Source organism: Melospiza melodia, chromosome 23 (assembly GCF_035770615.1).
Source record: "Melospiza melodia melodia isolate bMelMel2 chromosome 23, bMelMel2.pri, whole genome shotgun sequence".
Classification (NCBI taxonomy): Eukaryota; Metazoa; Chordata; class Aves; order Passeriformes; family Passerellidae; genus Melospiza; species Melospiza melodia.
The window spans coordinates 11987130-12003916 of NC_086216.1; the positions used below are offsets into that span (position 1 = coordinate 11987130).

The following is a 16787-nucleotide window of genomic DNA, read 5'->3' on the forward strand; positions in this document are numbered from 1 at the left end:
CCGGGATCGCTGTGGGAGCGAGGAATTCCAGCGGCTCCTCCCGGCCCCAGTTCCTGCGGGATTTACCTGGGAGCGGCTCCTCTGCCCAAAAATCCCGGGGAAAAGCGGCGGCGCATCCCGAGGGAGGAGCAGAATTCCCGGGGGGAACCGGGGGGCGCTCCTGGCTCGATTCCCGCAGAATTCCTGGCACGATTCCCGGCTGGAGCGAGCAGCAGCGCCGGGATGGATCTGGCAGCGGCGGAGCTCAAATCCCTGGATACGAACCCGGGCTGCGGGAAGGGATCTCAGATTAATTAAATTAATTAGGGATATGAAGACATTTCAGGCAGAGGGAATTTCAGGGACAGGGATTTTCCAGCCCGTTTTGGGGGGAGCTGAGAAGGTTCGCGATAAATAAAGATAAAACCAATCAATAATCGATAAAATCATCGATAAAACCCCGGAGCTTTGCCGTCACCGGGATCTTCCAATTCCCAATGATTTTAGAGTCGGGGCCCGAAAATGCCCGGGGAGATCTGGGGGGAAAAAGGTGGGAGAGGGGATGAGGGGAGGGAAATTTGGGATGGGGGTGCCTGGAAAGGCGGAGGAGGAATCTGCATCTCCGGCGGCGGCTGCGGAGGCCCCGGGAGCGGGAGGGGACGGGGGGAACCGGGACAGGGGACCGGGGGGACCGGGGGGACCGGGGGGACCGGGGGAGGGCTGTCCCCGGCCGGCTCTGCCCGCCCCGCTCTGGCACCGCCCGCGCCGCCCATAAAAGCGCCGCTCGTGCCTCGCCCGCCGCAGTCGGGTCCGCGGCACCGGCTGCGCCCCGAGCCCGCGGCTGGCCGGGCGGAACCGCCGGCGGCCGGCACCGGGGGGGATCCGCAGCGTCAACCGGGGAACCGCATCCCGAACCGGGGAACCGCATCCCGAACCGGGGAACCGCATCCGGGACCGCGTGCAGCCCGAACCGAGCCAGGATCCGCAGCCTGAACCGGGGAACCTGCAGCCCGAACCGAGCGGGATTTCGCATCCCGAACGGGGAATCCGCATCCGGAACCGGCTGCATCCCGAACCGACTGCATCCGGAACCGGCTGCATCCCGAACCGGGAAATCTGCATCCCGAACCGGGGAATCTGCACCCCGAACCGCCTGCAGCAGGTACCGAGAGGAGCCGCATCCTGAACCGGCGGCTTCCCGACCCGACTGAATCCCGAACCGGGCGGGACCCGCAGCCCGAACCGGGCGGGACCCGCAGCCCGAACCGGGCCGGACCCGCAGCCCGAACCGAGAGGGACCCGCACCCCGAACCGGGCCGGACCCGCAGCCCGAACCGGGCCGGACCCGCACCCGAGCCGAGAGGGACCCGCACCCCGAACCGGGTGGGACCCACACCCTGAACCGGGTGGGACCCACACCCTGAACCGTGCCGGACCCGCAGCCCGAACCGTGCCGGACCCGCAGCCCGAGCCAGCCGTGCCATGGCCGCGTTCCCGGCTCCAGCTGCCCCCGGACACCGGAGGGACCGGAACCCCAAACCCGCTGCACCCTGAGCCAGACGGGTCCTGCACCCCAAAACTGGCTGTGCACTGATCCTGCTGCACCCTAAACCAGCAGGGATCTGCACCCCAAATTGGCTGAGCCAGGAAGGATCTGCACCCCAAATTGGCTGTGCCCTGCACCCTAAACCAGAAGGTCCCTGCACCCCAAATTGGCTGATCCAGAAGGCCCCTAACCCCAATTTTGCTGATCTGAAGGTCCTGCACCCCAATTTTGCTCAGCAGAAGGTCCCTACACCCCAATTTTGCTGATCCAGAGGTCCTGCATCCCAATTTTGCCGATCAGGAGGTCCCTCACCCCAAATTGGCTGAGCAGAAGGTCCTGCACCTCAATTTTGCTGATCCAGAGGTTCCTCACCCCAAACTGGCTGATCAGGAGGTTCCTGCACCCCAAATTGGCTGATCCAGAGGTCTCTCACCCAAATTTTGCTGATCAGGAGGTTCCTGCACCCCAAACTGGCTGATCCAGGTCCCTGCACCTCTATTTTGCTGATCAGGAGGTCCCTGCACCCCAAATTGGCTGATCCAGAGGTCTCTCACCCCAATTTTGCCAATCAGGAGGTTCCTGCATCCCAAATTGGCTGATCCAGAGGTCCCTGCACCACAATTTTGCTAAGCAGAAGGTCCCTCAGCCCATCTCCGTGGCCATGGACGAGTCCCCGCCGCTGGCAGCCCGGCCGGAGCCGCAGTTCCCCAACGCGTCGCTGAACGGCTCCTGGTCCAACCCGTTCGTGCAGCCGCCGTGGCAGGTGGCCCTGTGGGCCGCGGCCTACGCGCTCGTCGTGGTGGTGGCCGTGGTGGGCAACGCCGTGGTCATGTGGATCATCCTGGCGCACAAGCGGATGCGCACGGTCACCAACTACTTCCTGGTGAACCTGGCCTTCGCCGAGGCCTCCATGGCCGCGCTCAACACCGTGGTCAACTTCAGCTACGCCGTGCACAACGAGTGGTACTTCGGGGCCGCCTACTGCCGCTTCCACAACTTCTTCCCCATCGCCGCCGTCTTCGCCAGCATCTACTCCATGACGGCCATCGCGCTGGACAGGTCAGTGGTGGGGTCAGTCCTGGTCGGAGCATGGGGACAGGTCAGTGATGGGGACATTCCTGGCTGGAGCATGGGGACAGGTCAGTGACCAGGGTTGGTTTTTCCCTGCCCAGTTCCTGCACTGGGGCCATGATCCCAAGCTCAGCCATATCCCAGATCCTACTGTGATCCCAAGCTCAGCTGGATCCTGGATCCCATTGGAGTTGTGATCCCAGACCCCACTAGGGCCATGATCCCAAGCTCAGCCAGATCCCAGATCCCACTAGAGCCGTTATCTGAGATCCCACTGGATCCATGATCCCAGACCCCACTGGAGCTGTTATCCCAGACCCCACTGGATCCACGATCCCAGATCTCACTGGATCCATGATCCCAGACCCCACTGGAGCTGTTATCCCAGACCCCACTGGATCCACGATCCCAGACCTCACTGGATCCATGATCCCAGACCCCACTGGAGCTGTTATCCCAGACCCCACTGGATCCACGATCCCAGATCTCACTGGATCCATGATCCCAGACCCCACTGGATCCACAATCCCAGACCCCACTGGAGCTGTTATCCCAGACCCCACTGGATCCACGATCCCAGACCCCACTGGAGCTGTTATCCCAGACCCCACTGGATCCATGATCCCAGACCTCACTGGATCCACACTCCCAAGCTCAGCCAGATCCCAGTGGCACTGGGGGACCCCAAATCCCCAGAACCCCCCGGATGTCCTGTCCCTCTCCAGGAATTTGGGGTCAGGGCCCTTTCCCCCCAAGCCCCGGGACAGATCCCAGCTCCAGATTCACCCCGTGGCTCCCTCCGAGCATTTTGGATTTTTCCAAGGCCCCGTTCCCGGAGCCAGCCGGGCTCTGCCCTCCCCTGTTCCCAGGGAATAACGGGAATTCTGGCAGGGATCCGGGCTGGGGCCCGGACGCTTTTCCTGACCTTTTCCAGTGCCTCTGGAGCCGCTGCCTCCGGGACTCCCTGTGGGAAGCAGGGCTGGGATGGGTGAGGCTCCCTGGGCATTAAAACCAGCTCCAGGTTTGGTTCTGTCACCAAATCCTCTCCCTGAAATCCACGGGAATTGAGGCAATCATCAATAAAAACCAGGATATTTCCAGTGCCTCTCCCATGGTGCTGTTCCAGGAGGATCCTTGGGATCGGCTGGAAAAGCCCCTTTGGGGCTGGGGTGAATTCCAGGGATTGTTTTTTGGGCTGAATAATTCAATTTACAGCCTTTGATCCACCCTGAGAAATCCAGGGAAGCTGCAGTAAAGCAGGGAGGTCTGGGAGGCTGGGGCTGGAATTTTTTCAGGATTAGCATTCCCAAAAAATCTTCCTGCACCTGCAAACCCTGAGGAGATGCTTGGTTTTCCCAAAACATCCAGGCTCCCATCCGGAAGCTGCAGCTCCAACTGCATCCCAAATTCCAGCCAGGAACGGGGAAGGGAACAAACCCCAAATCCCATCCAAACATCGGGAAAATTCTTCTTTTTCCTGTGGCTGGGAGCTGCCAATGGAGCTGAAAGGCAGGAAAAGCAGGAATGTGTTCCAGGGGCCTGGGAGGGAGGATTCCCAGAGCTGAAACTGGGACTGGAGAGAGCTGGAACTGGGAATGGGGAAGCTGGAATTGGGAATGGGACTGGGAAGAGCTGGGAATGGGAATGGGGAGAGCTGGGAATGGGAATGGGGAGAGCTGTGTTGGGGATCCAGTCACAGCCAGGATGGAATTCCCAACTCCCACCAAAAATCAGGGAAGCAGCATGGAAAAAGCCTCGTATTCCCAAAGTCCTGGGATTGGGAAGGACCTCAAATCCCACCCAGCACCACCTTCCCAATCCCAGGCTGCCCCAAACCCCTCCAGCCCAGCCCCGGGCACTTCCCAGGATCCAGAGGCTCCCCGATGGGATTTTTTGTGGGATCCATCACGGATCCATGCGGGATTTTTGCTGGAAGTGTCTCCATCCCCTCCTTGCCCTGGAGCTGCTCCAGCCCTGGGCACAAAAGAAGAAAAGACGGAAGTTGTTCCGAACACTCGGGACAATGGCAGGAAATTCGGGATGGGGCTGGCACTGCGGGAAGTGCCTCAGGAAAATCCCAAAGGATTCAGGGCCTGGCAGCTCCCTCGGCTCCCAAATTCCCACCCCATCCTTTGTTTGCCCAAAGGGAACACCGGGATTTCCCAGCTCCCATTCCTGTTGTTCCCAAAGCTGGAATTCCAGGATTTTCCAGCTGTATTCCTGCTTTTCCCAAAGGGAACACTGGGATTTCCCAGCTCCCATTCCTGCTGTTCCCAAAGCTGGAATTCCAGGATTTTCCAGCTGTATTCCTGCTTTTCCCAAAGGGAACACTGGGATTTCCCAGCTCCCATTCCCGCTGCTCCCAAAGCTGGAATTACAGGATTTTCCAGCTGTATTCCTGCTTTTCCCAAAGGGAACACCGGGATTTCCCAGCTCCCATTCCCGCTGCTCCCAAAGCTGGAATTCCAGGATTTTCCAGCTGTATTCCTGCTTTTCCCAAAGGGAACACTGGGATTTCCCAGCTCCCATTCCTGCTGTTCCCAAAGCTGGAGAACTCCGAGATTTTCTGGCCCTAATTCCCACTGGTCCCAAAGGGAACCCCAAGATCTTCCAGCCCCAATTCCAACTTTTCCCAAAAGGGACCCCAGGATTTTCTGGCCCTAATTCCACTGTTCCCAAGGCTGGAACATTGGGATTTTCTAGCTCTGATTCCCCCTTTTCCCAAAGAGAACTCTGGGATTTTCCAGCCTTTATTCCCACTTTTCCCAAAGGGAACTCTGGCTTTTTCCATCCCTGATTTCCACTATTCCCAGACCCTGAACCCTGGGATTTTCCATCCCTAATTCTTGCTGTTCCCAAAGCTGGAACATTGGGATTTTCCATCCCTGATTCCCACTATTCCCAGACCCAGAACCCTGGGATTTTCCATCCCTAATTCCTGCTGTTCCCAGACCCGGAACCCCAGGATTTTCCAGCCCCAATTCCCGCTGTTCCCAGACCCAGAACCCTGTGATTTTACCCCAGGATTTTTCCCCGGATTATCCCATTTTTCCTGCCCAGGTATGTGGCCATCATCCGTCTGGCCATATTCCTGCTGTTCCCAGACCCAGAACCCCAGGATTTTCTGGCCATATTCCTGCTGTTCCCAGACCCAGAACCATGGGATTTTCTGGCCATATTCCTGCTGTTCCCAGACCCAGAACCCCAGGATTTTCTGGCCATATTCCTGCTGTTCCCAGACCCAGAACCATGGGATTTTCTGGCCATATTCCTGCTGTTCCCAGACCCAGAACCCCAGGATTTTCTGGCCATATTCCTGCTGTTCCCAGACCCAGAACCCCGGGATTTTCTGGCCATATTCCTGCTGTTCCCAGACCCAGAACCCCGGGATTTTCTGGCCATATTCCTGCTGTTCCCAGACCCAGAACCATGGGATTTTCTGGCCATATTCCTGCTGTTCCCAGACCCAGAACCCCAGGATTTTCCAGCCCCAATTCCCACTGTTCCCAGACCCAGAACCCCGTGATTTTACCCCAGGATATTCCCGTTTTCCCCTCCCAGGTACATGGCCATCATCCACCCGCTCCGGCCGCGCCTCTCGGCCGCGGCCACCAAGGCCGTGATGGGGCTGATCTGGCTGCTGGCGCTGCTGCTCGCCTTCCCCCAGGGATATTTCTCCGTCACCGCCGAGCTCCCGGGGCGCCTCGTCTGCCTCGTGGAGTGGCCGGAGCCCGGAGGAGCCGAGTCTGGGAAAGCGTGAGTGGGAACGGGGAAAACGGGGTGGGAATGGGGAAAATGGGGGAAAATGGGGTGGGAATGGGGTGGGAATGGGGAAAAACAAGGGAATGGGGAAAATGGGGTGGGAATGGGGAAAACGGGGTGGGAATGGGGAAAAATCGGGTGGGAATGGGGGAAATGGGGTGGGAACGGAGAAAAATGGGGAATGGAGGGGGGAAAGTGAAAGGGAAAAGTAAAATGAAAGGAGCAAAAACAGAGGAAAAAAGGAGGAAAAAAAGAGGGGGGCAAGAGGAAAAGACAAGGGGGAAAAAAGGGGGAAAAGGAAGGGAAGGGCACTCCTGAATTTCCAAAGGGTCTGGGAATGGTTTGCCAAGGGGAGTTAAATGTCAGGACTTGAGGAAAAAAAGGATGGGGAGGAATGAAAAAGGGAATGAAAAAGGGATTTTAAAACGGGAATAAATAAAGGGAATAAAGAAGGGAATAAAAAAGGAGTTTGTGATCTCCAGCCCTGAGGAGGGAGGAACTGGGGCTGTGGAATTCCACTCTGGAATTCCGGGCCAGGTGTCAGATCCAGGCCGGTGCCAAACCCTCCCCGTGTCCTTTGTCACCTCATTCCCAGAGTCCATCCTCGGGGGCCCCTTCCATCCCAGAATATTCCCAGGATGGATAATTCTGGTGGATTTTCCAAAGGCTGATCCCAAAGGAAAACGGGGCTGTTAAATCCACAATGGATCTGCATCCCATGCTCTGGGAAACTGGGAAAACTGGGAAAGGAGATCCCTGGCAGCTTTGGGATGGCAAATCCCAAAGAGTTTGGGGACTGGGAGGAACTCAGTGGCGTCTCCAGTCCTCGGGAATGCCACGAGCAGATCCCGGGATGGGATTTTCCTGCCCTAAATAACTCGGGACAGGTGTTTGGGTCATTCCAGAGGTGCCATTCTGGCCCTTCCCCGCTCCATGGCCTCAGAGTGGATATTCTGGGAATGCTCCGGTGGCAGCTGCTCCATTTGTGGCGTCAGGAGGAAAAAATCCATCCTTTATCCAGCTCCCAGGGAAAACAGGGGGAAAACCAGGGAAAACAGGAGAATTCCAACACTTCTGGGGGGAATTCCTTTGGAAAACCTCTGAGGAGCAGAGCCCTGGTGTACCAGAGCTGGTTTTTCCCTGGAAAACATCCTTGGTTTCAGCTAGAGCTGAGAATTCTGCAGGATTCGAGCTGGACATGGATCCCTGCTTCCCAAAGGGATCAGGAATTCGGTTTGGGGCTTTGAGGGAAGGGAGAAGCCGGCCCTGGATCCCCTGGGAATTCAGGGATGCCCCTTCCACGCCAACATTCCCGGGATTCCCAGGGAAAAGGAGGTGGCAGCTCCATCCTCAGCATCCTCCATCCCACACCAGATCCTAAACCCTTCCAGCTTCAAACCCCAAATCTCCCGGAGTGCTGCGATCCCGGGAATGCTGCAGGCAGAGCAATTCCCAGTGCTTTTCCATGCCTGGATCCCAAAGGATTCCTGGAGCTGTCTGGAACGGCTCTTGGAGCCCAGACCCCTCTGGGAACGGGGCTCTGCGCTGCTGACGTTATCCCGCAGCTCCTCCAGACATTCCTGCGGCGCTCTGAGGATCCGCAATTCCATGGGAACCGCAACAAAATCCTCCTGCGGAGCCGCCGAGACGCCTCTGGAATGAGGCAAACGAAATCCAGCCCCGCCAAGGCCATCCCAAATGGAATTAGGGCCGGCAAAATCAGATTGTGGTACCGAGCAGCAGCCCCGATCCCTGCAGGAGAATTCCCAGAGCCGCTCTCACCCTCTGGAGCTGGGATTCAACCCCAGCTCCTGGGAGGAGGAGCGGGAGCAGGGCTGGACTGGAGCCCAAATCCTTGGGAAGATGCAGGAGCTGGGATTGGAGCCCAAAACTCGACCCAGAGGCTCCAAAGCCTTGGGAATGAAATTCCCGCTAACCAGGCAGGATTTGGGAAGTTTTACAAGCCAGCACCAGCCACGTTTGTGGACTCAGATTTTAGGGAAGAGAGGATTTTCTGCACGGTCGGAGCCTCCATCCCCTCCTGTGCTTAAACCCGGAATTACTGGATTTCCATTTAAACCATTCCTCTCTAACAGAATTCCTCACTGATCCATGGCATTCCCAGAATTCCAACGGCATTCCCAGTGTTCCCATGGCATTCCCAGTACTCCCACAATGTTCCCAACACTTCCATGGCATTCACAGAGTTTCCATGGCATTCCAGTGCTCCCACATTGTTCCAAGTGCTTCCATGGCATTCCCAACACTTCCATGGCATTCCCAATGCTGGATCCTCAGGGATTATCCCATTTTCCAGATCCCACCATTTCCACGTCCATCCTGCTGGATCCTCAGGGATTATCCCGGTTTTTTCCAGGTCCCACCATTTCCACGTCCATCCTGCTGGATCCTCAGGGATTATCCTGGTTTTTTCCAGGTACCACTTTTCCATGACGGTGCTGCTGTACCTGCTGCCGCTGCTGGTGATCGGCTGCGCCTACGCCGCCGTCGGCCGCACGCTCTGGGCCAGCGCCATCCCCGGCGACTCCTCCGACCGCTACCACGAGCAGGTGTCGGCCAAGAGGAAGGTGAGGAACCCTGGGAGGGGCTGGGTCCAGAATTCCTGGCCAATCTCCACAAAATCCTCCTCCGGAGCCACCGAGACACCTCTGGAATGAGGCAAACGAAATCCAGCCCCGCCAAGGCCATCCCAAATGGAATTAGGGTTGGGAAAATCAGATTGTGGTACTAGCAGCAGAGGAATTCCAGGAGGGGGTGGATCCAGAATTCCTGGTCAATCTCCACAAGGTGAGGAACTCCAAGAGGGGATGGATCCAGAATTCCTGGCCAATCTCCACAAAGTGAGGAACTCCATGAGGGGGTGGATCCAGAAGTCCTGGCCAATCCCAAACCATGAGCATGTGCTGACCAAGAGGAAGATGAGGAACTCTAAGAGGGGCTGGATCCAGAACTCCTGGCCAATCCCAGAGGCCATTCCCGAGGCTGGGATGGCTGCAGGAATGGCTCTCTCCCGTGGCAGGTGGTGAAGATGATGATCATGGTGGTGTGCACCTTCGCGCTCTGCTGGCTGCCCTACCACGTCTACTTCACGCTGCAGTACCTGCGGCCCGAGTGGTACGTGCAGAGCTTCATCCAGCAGGTCTACCTGGCCGTCATGTGGCTGGCCATGAGCTCCACCATGTACAACCCCATCATCTACTGCTGCCTCAACGACAGGTGGGCGCGCCGCGCGGCTCGGGAACGCGGAGCGGGGTCCCGGTGGAGAGGAGGGATGGGGTTGTTTTGGGATGGCACAAAAAAACATCTGCCACTTCCAGCAGGGGTGGGGGTGGCACAGTTCTCACCTGGAGTCTTTCCTAATCCCTGTGGGTTCTGAGGGCAAGCAGCAACTGAAATGATCCCTACTCTTAACTGGAGTTTATGGGGGATTTTCCATTTCTCAGGGGGTTTTCCATTTCTCAGCAGATTTTTCATTTCTTGGCGGGTTTTTCCTCTCCTCAGTGAAAGATGGCAATTTTGTCATGTTTAGAAAAGCTCAGCTTTATCTCCCCTTTTCTTTGGCCATCTCCATGTCTTTCCTCATTCCTTTGGCCATCTCCATCCCATTCCTTTGGCCATCTCCATCCCAATTCCTTTGTCCATCTCCATCCCATCCGTTTGTCCATCTCCATCCCGTTCCTCCGTCCATCTCCACATTTTTCCCCGTCCATGCCCGTGTCCATCCCGTCCCCGTGGCCAGGTTCCGGGTGGGATTCAAGCACGCCTTCCGCTGGTGCCCGTGTGTGAGCGCCGGCGAGTACGAGGGGCTGGAGCTGCGCTCGGCGCGCTTCCTGCACACGCACAGCTCCGTGTCCAAGCTCAGCCGCATGGACACCACCACCGTGGCCTCGGCGCTCGGCGCGGCCGACGAGGAGCTGGATGAGCCCAGCCGGGCCGAGCGGCTCTCCCTGGACATGACCTCCAACGGCTCCTCCCGCAGCGACTCCAAGACGGTCTCTGAGAGCTTCAGCTTCTACTCCAACACCCTGACCTAGGGGCGTCCCCTCAGCGCCACCTCGGTGTCACCGCCCTGCTTGTGCCGTGCCGGCGTTTCTCGTGCTGTTTTTCCCGTCTCTTTTCTTTGGGATGAGTTCTGTTGTGGGGCTGGACATCAGGAATGTTTTCACTGCCTGGCTGGAGATGGAGGGGATGCAGGAATGGGACAGAGCCGGGTTCTCCTCAGAATTCCAACGCTGGCCGGCGCTTCCGTGCCTTCTGCGAGGCAGGAGGGACCTCTCGGTGCATCCCACCCCATGGAAAACAACCCCATCCTGCACCTCCCTCCTCCCATCCTTAATTTCATTCTCCATGCTGGATATGCAGGGGGATCTTGAATCCCAAAATCCCAAAAAGGCTTTTTCCAGCAGCATGGGGAATCATCAGCACTGCACAGATTCTGGGATTCAGACAGGTCTGGCCCTGCTTTGGGTCTGTTTGGCACAAGAACCGCGGCTCCTTTGGAAGCTGCAGCCAAGGATCCAGCGGCGCCTTTGGAAGCCGCAGCCAAGGATCCATGCGGGAGCCATTCCCATTGTTCGGAGCGTTTTTCTGGGATTGCTGTGGATACAAGGCCTGCCCCGCCCATCCTTGCCTTTATTGTTGTTTTTATTTTCTGTCCCTCGAGGGCTCCTCATGGCCGAGCGTTGCAGGAGGGAAGCGCAGGATCCGCTGCTTGCGGAGCGTTCCCACAGGGAATGATGGGATTTGGGTTTTTTGGGATTTCCGTGTCCTTGTTGGAGCCCTGGTGTGAGGTCACAGAGCCCAGCCTGGGAGCTCCCGGGGTTTATTTCCCATTAAAATCACCATAATCTGAAAAAATTCCGATTTTCAGCCTTCACGACCCACCATGGGCCCTTCCAGCCTTCCCCATTCCGGGATTCTGGGATTTTGGGATTTATTCCTTTCCCAAACCCTGCCCCAAAATCCTGTGTCCAGCTGAAAGATGGACACAACCATTCTAATGCAAAGTTTAGCATGGGAATCCCCCTTTTCCTTGGAATATCCACCCCAAATCCCATTCCTGCTGGAATATCCACCCCAAATCCCTTTCCTGTGGAATATTCACCCCAAATCCCACCCCTGTGAAATATCCACCCCAAATCCCATCCCTGTGAAATATCCACCCCAAATCCCATCCCTGTGACTCTGACATCCCTGGGGAATTCAGGGTGGCAGCAGCTGGAAGGAACTTTCTGGAAGGTTCTTCGCCTGGAGCATCCCAAGAGAGAGGGAACCCAACCGTCCTTCCCAAAGTGTCTCGGGATTGTCCCAGCGTGGATTTTCATGGATAAATATTCCTTTGTTGTGGAGAATGGTTCGTTATCCCTTAATGAGGGGAGGAGGGGTGGGAGCGGGAAGAGGTGGGAAAATTCCATTAAATTCCATAAAAAATATGGATGATGGGTTTGGGGCAACCTCAGTGGGAGGGGTTTGCCCTGAAATGTCACCGAAACAGGAAAAGGGACAATTCCCAAAATTCCTCCTCAAATTCAGGGCTGGGAGCGCAGCACTGATTCCCAAATCATGGAAATTCATGAATCCCTCCTGGAGCACGAGCAGGGCTCGGAGCTGCTCCATTCTCAGGGTGATTCCTGGTGTTTCTGGTGTCCCTGATGGATCCCAGCTCCCCTTCCCGGGCTGGGCTTCCCAAATCCCGCTGCTCCGCGGGGAACACGCAATCCTCCGTGCTTTTCCAAGCAGGATATTCCAGGTGGGAATTGCAGGAGCATCTCGCCCCTGCTGGCAGTTCCAGCCGACTGGAATTCTGGATTTTAATTAAAGCAGCGTTCCCGGGCTCAGCTCAACCCCACGGGCCCGGTAAATTCCGGCTGTTGGTTTTCCATCGGTGACTTTATGTGGGAAAAAGGAGAGAGAAATATCCACACGTTCCTGGCTGAGCTTCCTGTGAATGCCGGGCTGGATCTCCCTTCCTGGTGGGATTCAGATCCCAACGGAGCCGTTTCCCTTATTGGGATTATCCCTTCCTGGTGGGATTCAGATCCCAACGGAGCCGTTTCCTTTACTGGGATTATCCCTTCCTGGTGGGATTCAGATCCCAACAGAGCCGTTTCCTTTACTGCGATTATCCCTTCCTGGTGGGATTCAGATCCCAACAGAGCCGTTTCCTTTACTGGGATTATCCCTTCCTGGTGGGATTCAGATCCCAACAGATCCATTGGGATTATCCCATCCCTTTAACGGCGCTGTACCTAATGGGGAATTTCACCCCCACCCCATAAAATGAGGCACAAAACTCCCCCTCAGACACACAAGGAAAGGGAATTCCACATTCCTGGGGCTTTGGGTTATCCCTCCATCTCCAATTCCATGGGAAACCCCCCAAAATCGGGGTTCACCGCAAGAACCCCCAAATTTTGTTGGTTTTAGTGCTTTCCAAGCGGGATCTGCAGCTCTGAGCGAGCCCATCCCGCTCAATTCCCTCTCTGGTTCAGCTTCATTTCCATGGATGCATTCCAGCGTTTTGCATAAATGTTTGCTTAATGCTGAGTCCAAAATATCCCAGAAAATAAAAAACCCCGGGAACTCAAGGCAGCTCCTGGGGTGGATCCCGCAGTTTCCATGGCACCCGGGGGCTCTGGGATGCTTCCCAAAAACTCACCGCTCAGGGAGGAACGATTTGGGTTCAGGACATCCGCATGGAAGTGAATTCACAATTTTCAGGAATGCCCAGTTTCATTTTTGGGGCAGATTCCGGCAGATTTGGGGTTCCTGGAGGGTGGAGAATTCCAGCTTGTTCCCAGCAGTAATTAGCGTTAATTACCCTGGTAATTACTGAGCTCTGAGCAGGAGCTGCCAGCAGCAGCCATTAGGAACCAGCCCGGGCTGGGTGGGAATTTTGGGGTGGAAAATGAGGAATTCAATTGGATTTGGTGCTTCCAGGGCTGAGGAACCTCCTGGGCATCGGGAGTTCCAGAGGGAAGGAAGGGAAAAGGGGAGAGAAGGAATTGCTTCCACAAGGATGGGCTTAATTAGAAATTAATTATTCATTGGAGCAACCGAAGGAATGCAGGAGGATTTAAGGCATCCTGGGGGATCCACGCTCTAGCCAGGATTTTTTAGGAAGAAATTCCCCCTGGATCCCTGGGAGTATCCAAGTCCAGGCTGGGCAGGGCAGCAAAATTCTGGGAAATCCTGGGATTTGTGGCAAAATAACTGGGGATAAAACACAGGGAATGAGAGCACCAGAGGTCAGATCCTCACTGCTCATTGGGAATGAGGGGCAGGGAAAAGGGATTGGGGCCATTCCCAGGGAATGAGGACCAGGAGAAAGGATTGGGGCCACCCTGAGGTCTGTGACACTCCAGCCTCTTCCAGAACATTCCCACTAAAGGGAAAAGAATCCATCCCAGCTGGATGTGAGCGAGGCGTGCAGCAGCCAGGCAGAACAGAGCTTCCCAATGAAATCCTGGAAAGATCCAACCCCTTTCCCTCTCCTGAGCTTTCCCTCGTGGCCCTGGAGCCGCGGCGGGAGGGGATGGACACAGCCCTGGAAGGGGAAAACAGGGGGAGAATGCCCCAAAATCCCAAATCCGAGGCCTTTTCCAGGCTCCATTCAGGGAATAGGCAGGGAATGGTCAGTTGGTCCCAGGGTGGGATTCTCTGCCCATTCCTTGCCCATTCCCTGAGCATTCCAAGCAAAGTCTCCAATCCCCATTCCCTCCCCTTTTCCCAAGTTTCCCACCCCACAGCTTGGGGAACACTCTGGTGCCCCAAATCCTCCCAAACCCTTCCCGAGCCTGGCTGGAAAATTCCCAGCAGCTCCCAAAGGAAACCTCTCCCTGCACCCAGGAGCATCCCCACATCCTCCCAGGATTTTGGGAACGTGGGGAGCTGGGAATGGAGTCCTGGCAGGGATTTCTGGAGCCGGGGAGGGATCACAGCCCTTTGTACCATTGCTGTCACAGTGATCCATTCCCTCAATTCCCCCTTCCATCCGGGAACGCTCCTGCTGATGCCGGGGGAAAATCCAATGCGGTTGCCAGGGCAGGAATGATTTATTCGGGCATAAAACCTGTCAGAATTCCTTGGAGTCTCCTCCGGGATGGGCTCAGCTGCAGAGATTGATTTGTTTACAGCAGCCACGGAAAGCGGGGGCTGCTCCCAGGAAAACACATCCCAAACCCAGCCGGGGATTTTCCAGCCTCTCCCAAATATCCTGGAGCAGCCAAGGGAAGGCACCGACCCCATTGCTCAGCCCCCACATTATCAGGGGGCAAACAAACCCCAAAGGGGTTCAGATCCTCCAGGTTTGGGAATCTTCCAGGGAGATTCCAGGCTGCTCTTCCAAGGAGATTCCAGGCTCCAAGCGTTGATTCCTTTGCCATTTTTGGGGTTGGATGAAGGCAGAGCTGAGATCCCTTCTGCTCCGTCCTGGCAGGAATGGGGCCTGGCTCCAGAGGAACAGATGGAGCCAAAATAAAACTGGGATTTGGGGGTTGAGGACCACCCTAAATTCACATATTCCTCAGGAAAAATGGAATTTTCCTTGTTTGGTTCCAGTTGATGGATGGCTGTGCTTGGAATGGGTTCTATAAAAACTCAACTGTGAATTAAGCCCAGGAAGGGCTCAAATGAGGAAAGGGGATTTTCTTTGTTTGGTTGATGCATAGCTGTGTGTGGAATAAAAACCCGAGTGTGGATCAAGCCCAACTCCAGAGCCAAAATCAAACTGGGATTTGGGGGTTAAGGATCACCCTAAATCCACACATTCCTTAGGAAAAATGGGATTGTCCTTGTTTGGCTGATGGATGGCTGTGTTTGCAAGGGGTCCTATGGAAACCCAGCTGTCACTCCCGTCCTAGGGACAGGGCTGGGTGGTGTTTCCTTGGATCAGCCCTTCCCGGGAGCCTGGAATATCCTGGATAGGGACACCATTCCCTAAATCCAGGTTTTCCCCCCTTCCCAGGGAGATCCCGCGGCTCCATCCCGCGCTGGAGCTCGGACTTAATGATCCCAAAGGTGTTTTCCACCCTCAACAATTCCACGGTTCTGTGACCCCATTGGCTGCTCCGTGCGGGGAGGGGAAATTCTGGGAACCATTCCTGCGGAGATCAATCCACGGCTTTTCCTCCTGCTCCATCCAGCGGCTCGGCCGGGAAAAACCGCCGGGAAAAACTGCGGCACCCAGCGGCAGCATCCCTAAATCCCAAATTCCGGCTGGGAACGCCGGAAAAGCTCCTGCTCCCAGTGGAGTCAAATCCCTCTTCCCAAACTTTGGGAATTCCCAAAGCTTTGGGGACGGATCTGGCACATCCAGGCCAGCCCAAATTTTTCCTAAAGCTCCCAGAGCACGAGGGATGCTCCAGAAGGAAAAGCCATGGAGTTCCTTCCCTCCTGGTGGAGCTTTGCCTCAGGCACAGAGCTCGGGGCTCCCCCAGGAGCGTCTCCCAGGGATGTGGGACCTGGAGCCAGGTGAGGTCACGGGGAATGTGGGAAATACATGACAGGGAATATGGGAACACACCTTGGAGAGTGACAGGGAATGTGGAAACACACCTTGGAGAGTGACAGGGAATGTGGGAATTACACCTGGAGAGTGACAGGGAATGTGGGAATACACCTTGGAAAGTGACAGGGAATGTGGGAATACACCTTGGAAAGTGACAGGGAATACGGGAATACACCTTGGAGAGTGACAGGGAATGTGGGAATTACACCTGGAAGGGCAAAGTGAATATCGGGACACACCTGGAAGAGAAGGCCTGGATGCTGCACTCAGTGCCCAGGTGGGGATCAGGCCCATCTTGGACTCGGTGATCCCAAAGATTCCGAGATTACGTCAGCGATTCCGGGGTTAGCGGCGTGGCTCTGGCGGCTCCTCCTCCTTCCGGGGGGACTCCAGAACAGCACCGGAGGCCGCTGACCCCGTTCCGGTACCAGAATTTGGAGGAAAACGGGGCAAATGGCAAGGCCGCCCCTTCCCTTCGCCGGCCCCCTCACGGCTCCCTCAGAGCGAAGCCCCGCCCTCTTCACCCTCACGACCGTTACTGAGCGCGCGCCGCCGTTCAAACCCGCCTCGGGGGCGGGCGCGCCGCGCGCTGATTGGCTGGAAGGCGCGGAGGGGGCGTGGCCCCGGGGATGGCGGGCTCGCTGTCTGCGCAGCGCGGAGCCATGGCCATGGCTGCCTGCAGCCCCAGCCCTGCCGCCATCGCCACCGCCTTCCTCTCGCCGACCCTGCGGGCCCCCGGCAGCACCGGCACCCCCGTGTTCGCTGAGTGCCCCGACAATGACGATGAGCGCGAGAGGCGCCAGCGCCGCCGCTCCAGGGCTGTGGACTCGTCGCTGCAGGGCCTCGGTTCCCCATCGCTCAGGTAGGGCCGGTGCGCGATGCTCGGGCCGAGGCGGGGGA

General features: G+C 56.7%; 1 protein-coding gene across 1 annotated transcript; it reads left to right on the top strand.

The window, feature by feature from the left end:
* Nucleotides 1-1363: 1363 nt before the first annotated feature.
* Nucleotides 1364-11730, top strand: TACR1 (tachykinin receptor 1). Its single transcript, XM_063175279.1, has 5 exons — nt 1364-2584; nt 6158-6352; nt 8796-8946; nt 9399-9595; nt 10119-11730. Exons 1-5 carry the CDS (start codon nt 2187-2189, stop codon nt 10411-10413), a joined length of 1236 nt encoding a protein of 411 aa, XP_063031349.1. The 5' UTR covers nt 1364-2186; the 3' UTR covers nt 10414-11730.
* The last annotated feature ends 5057 nt before the right edge of the window (nt 11731-16787 follow it).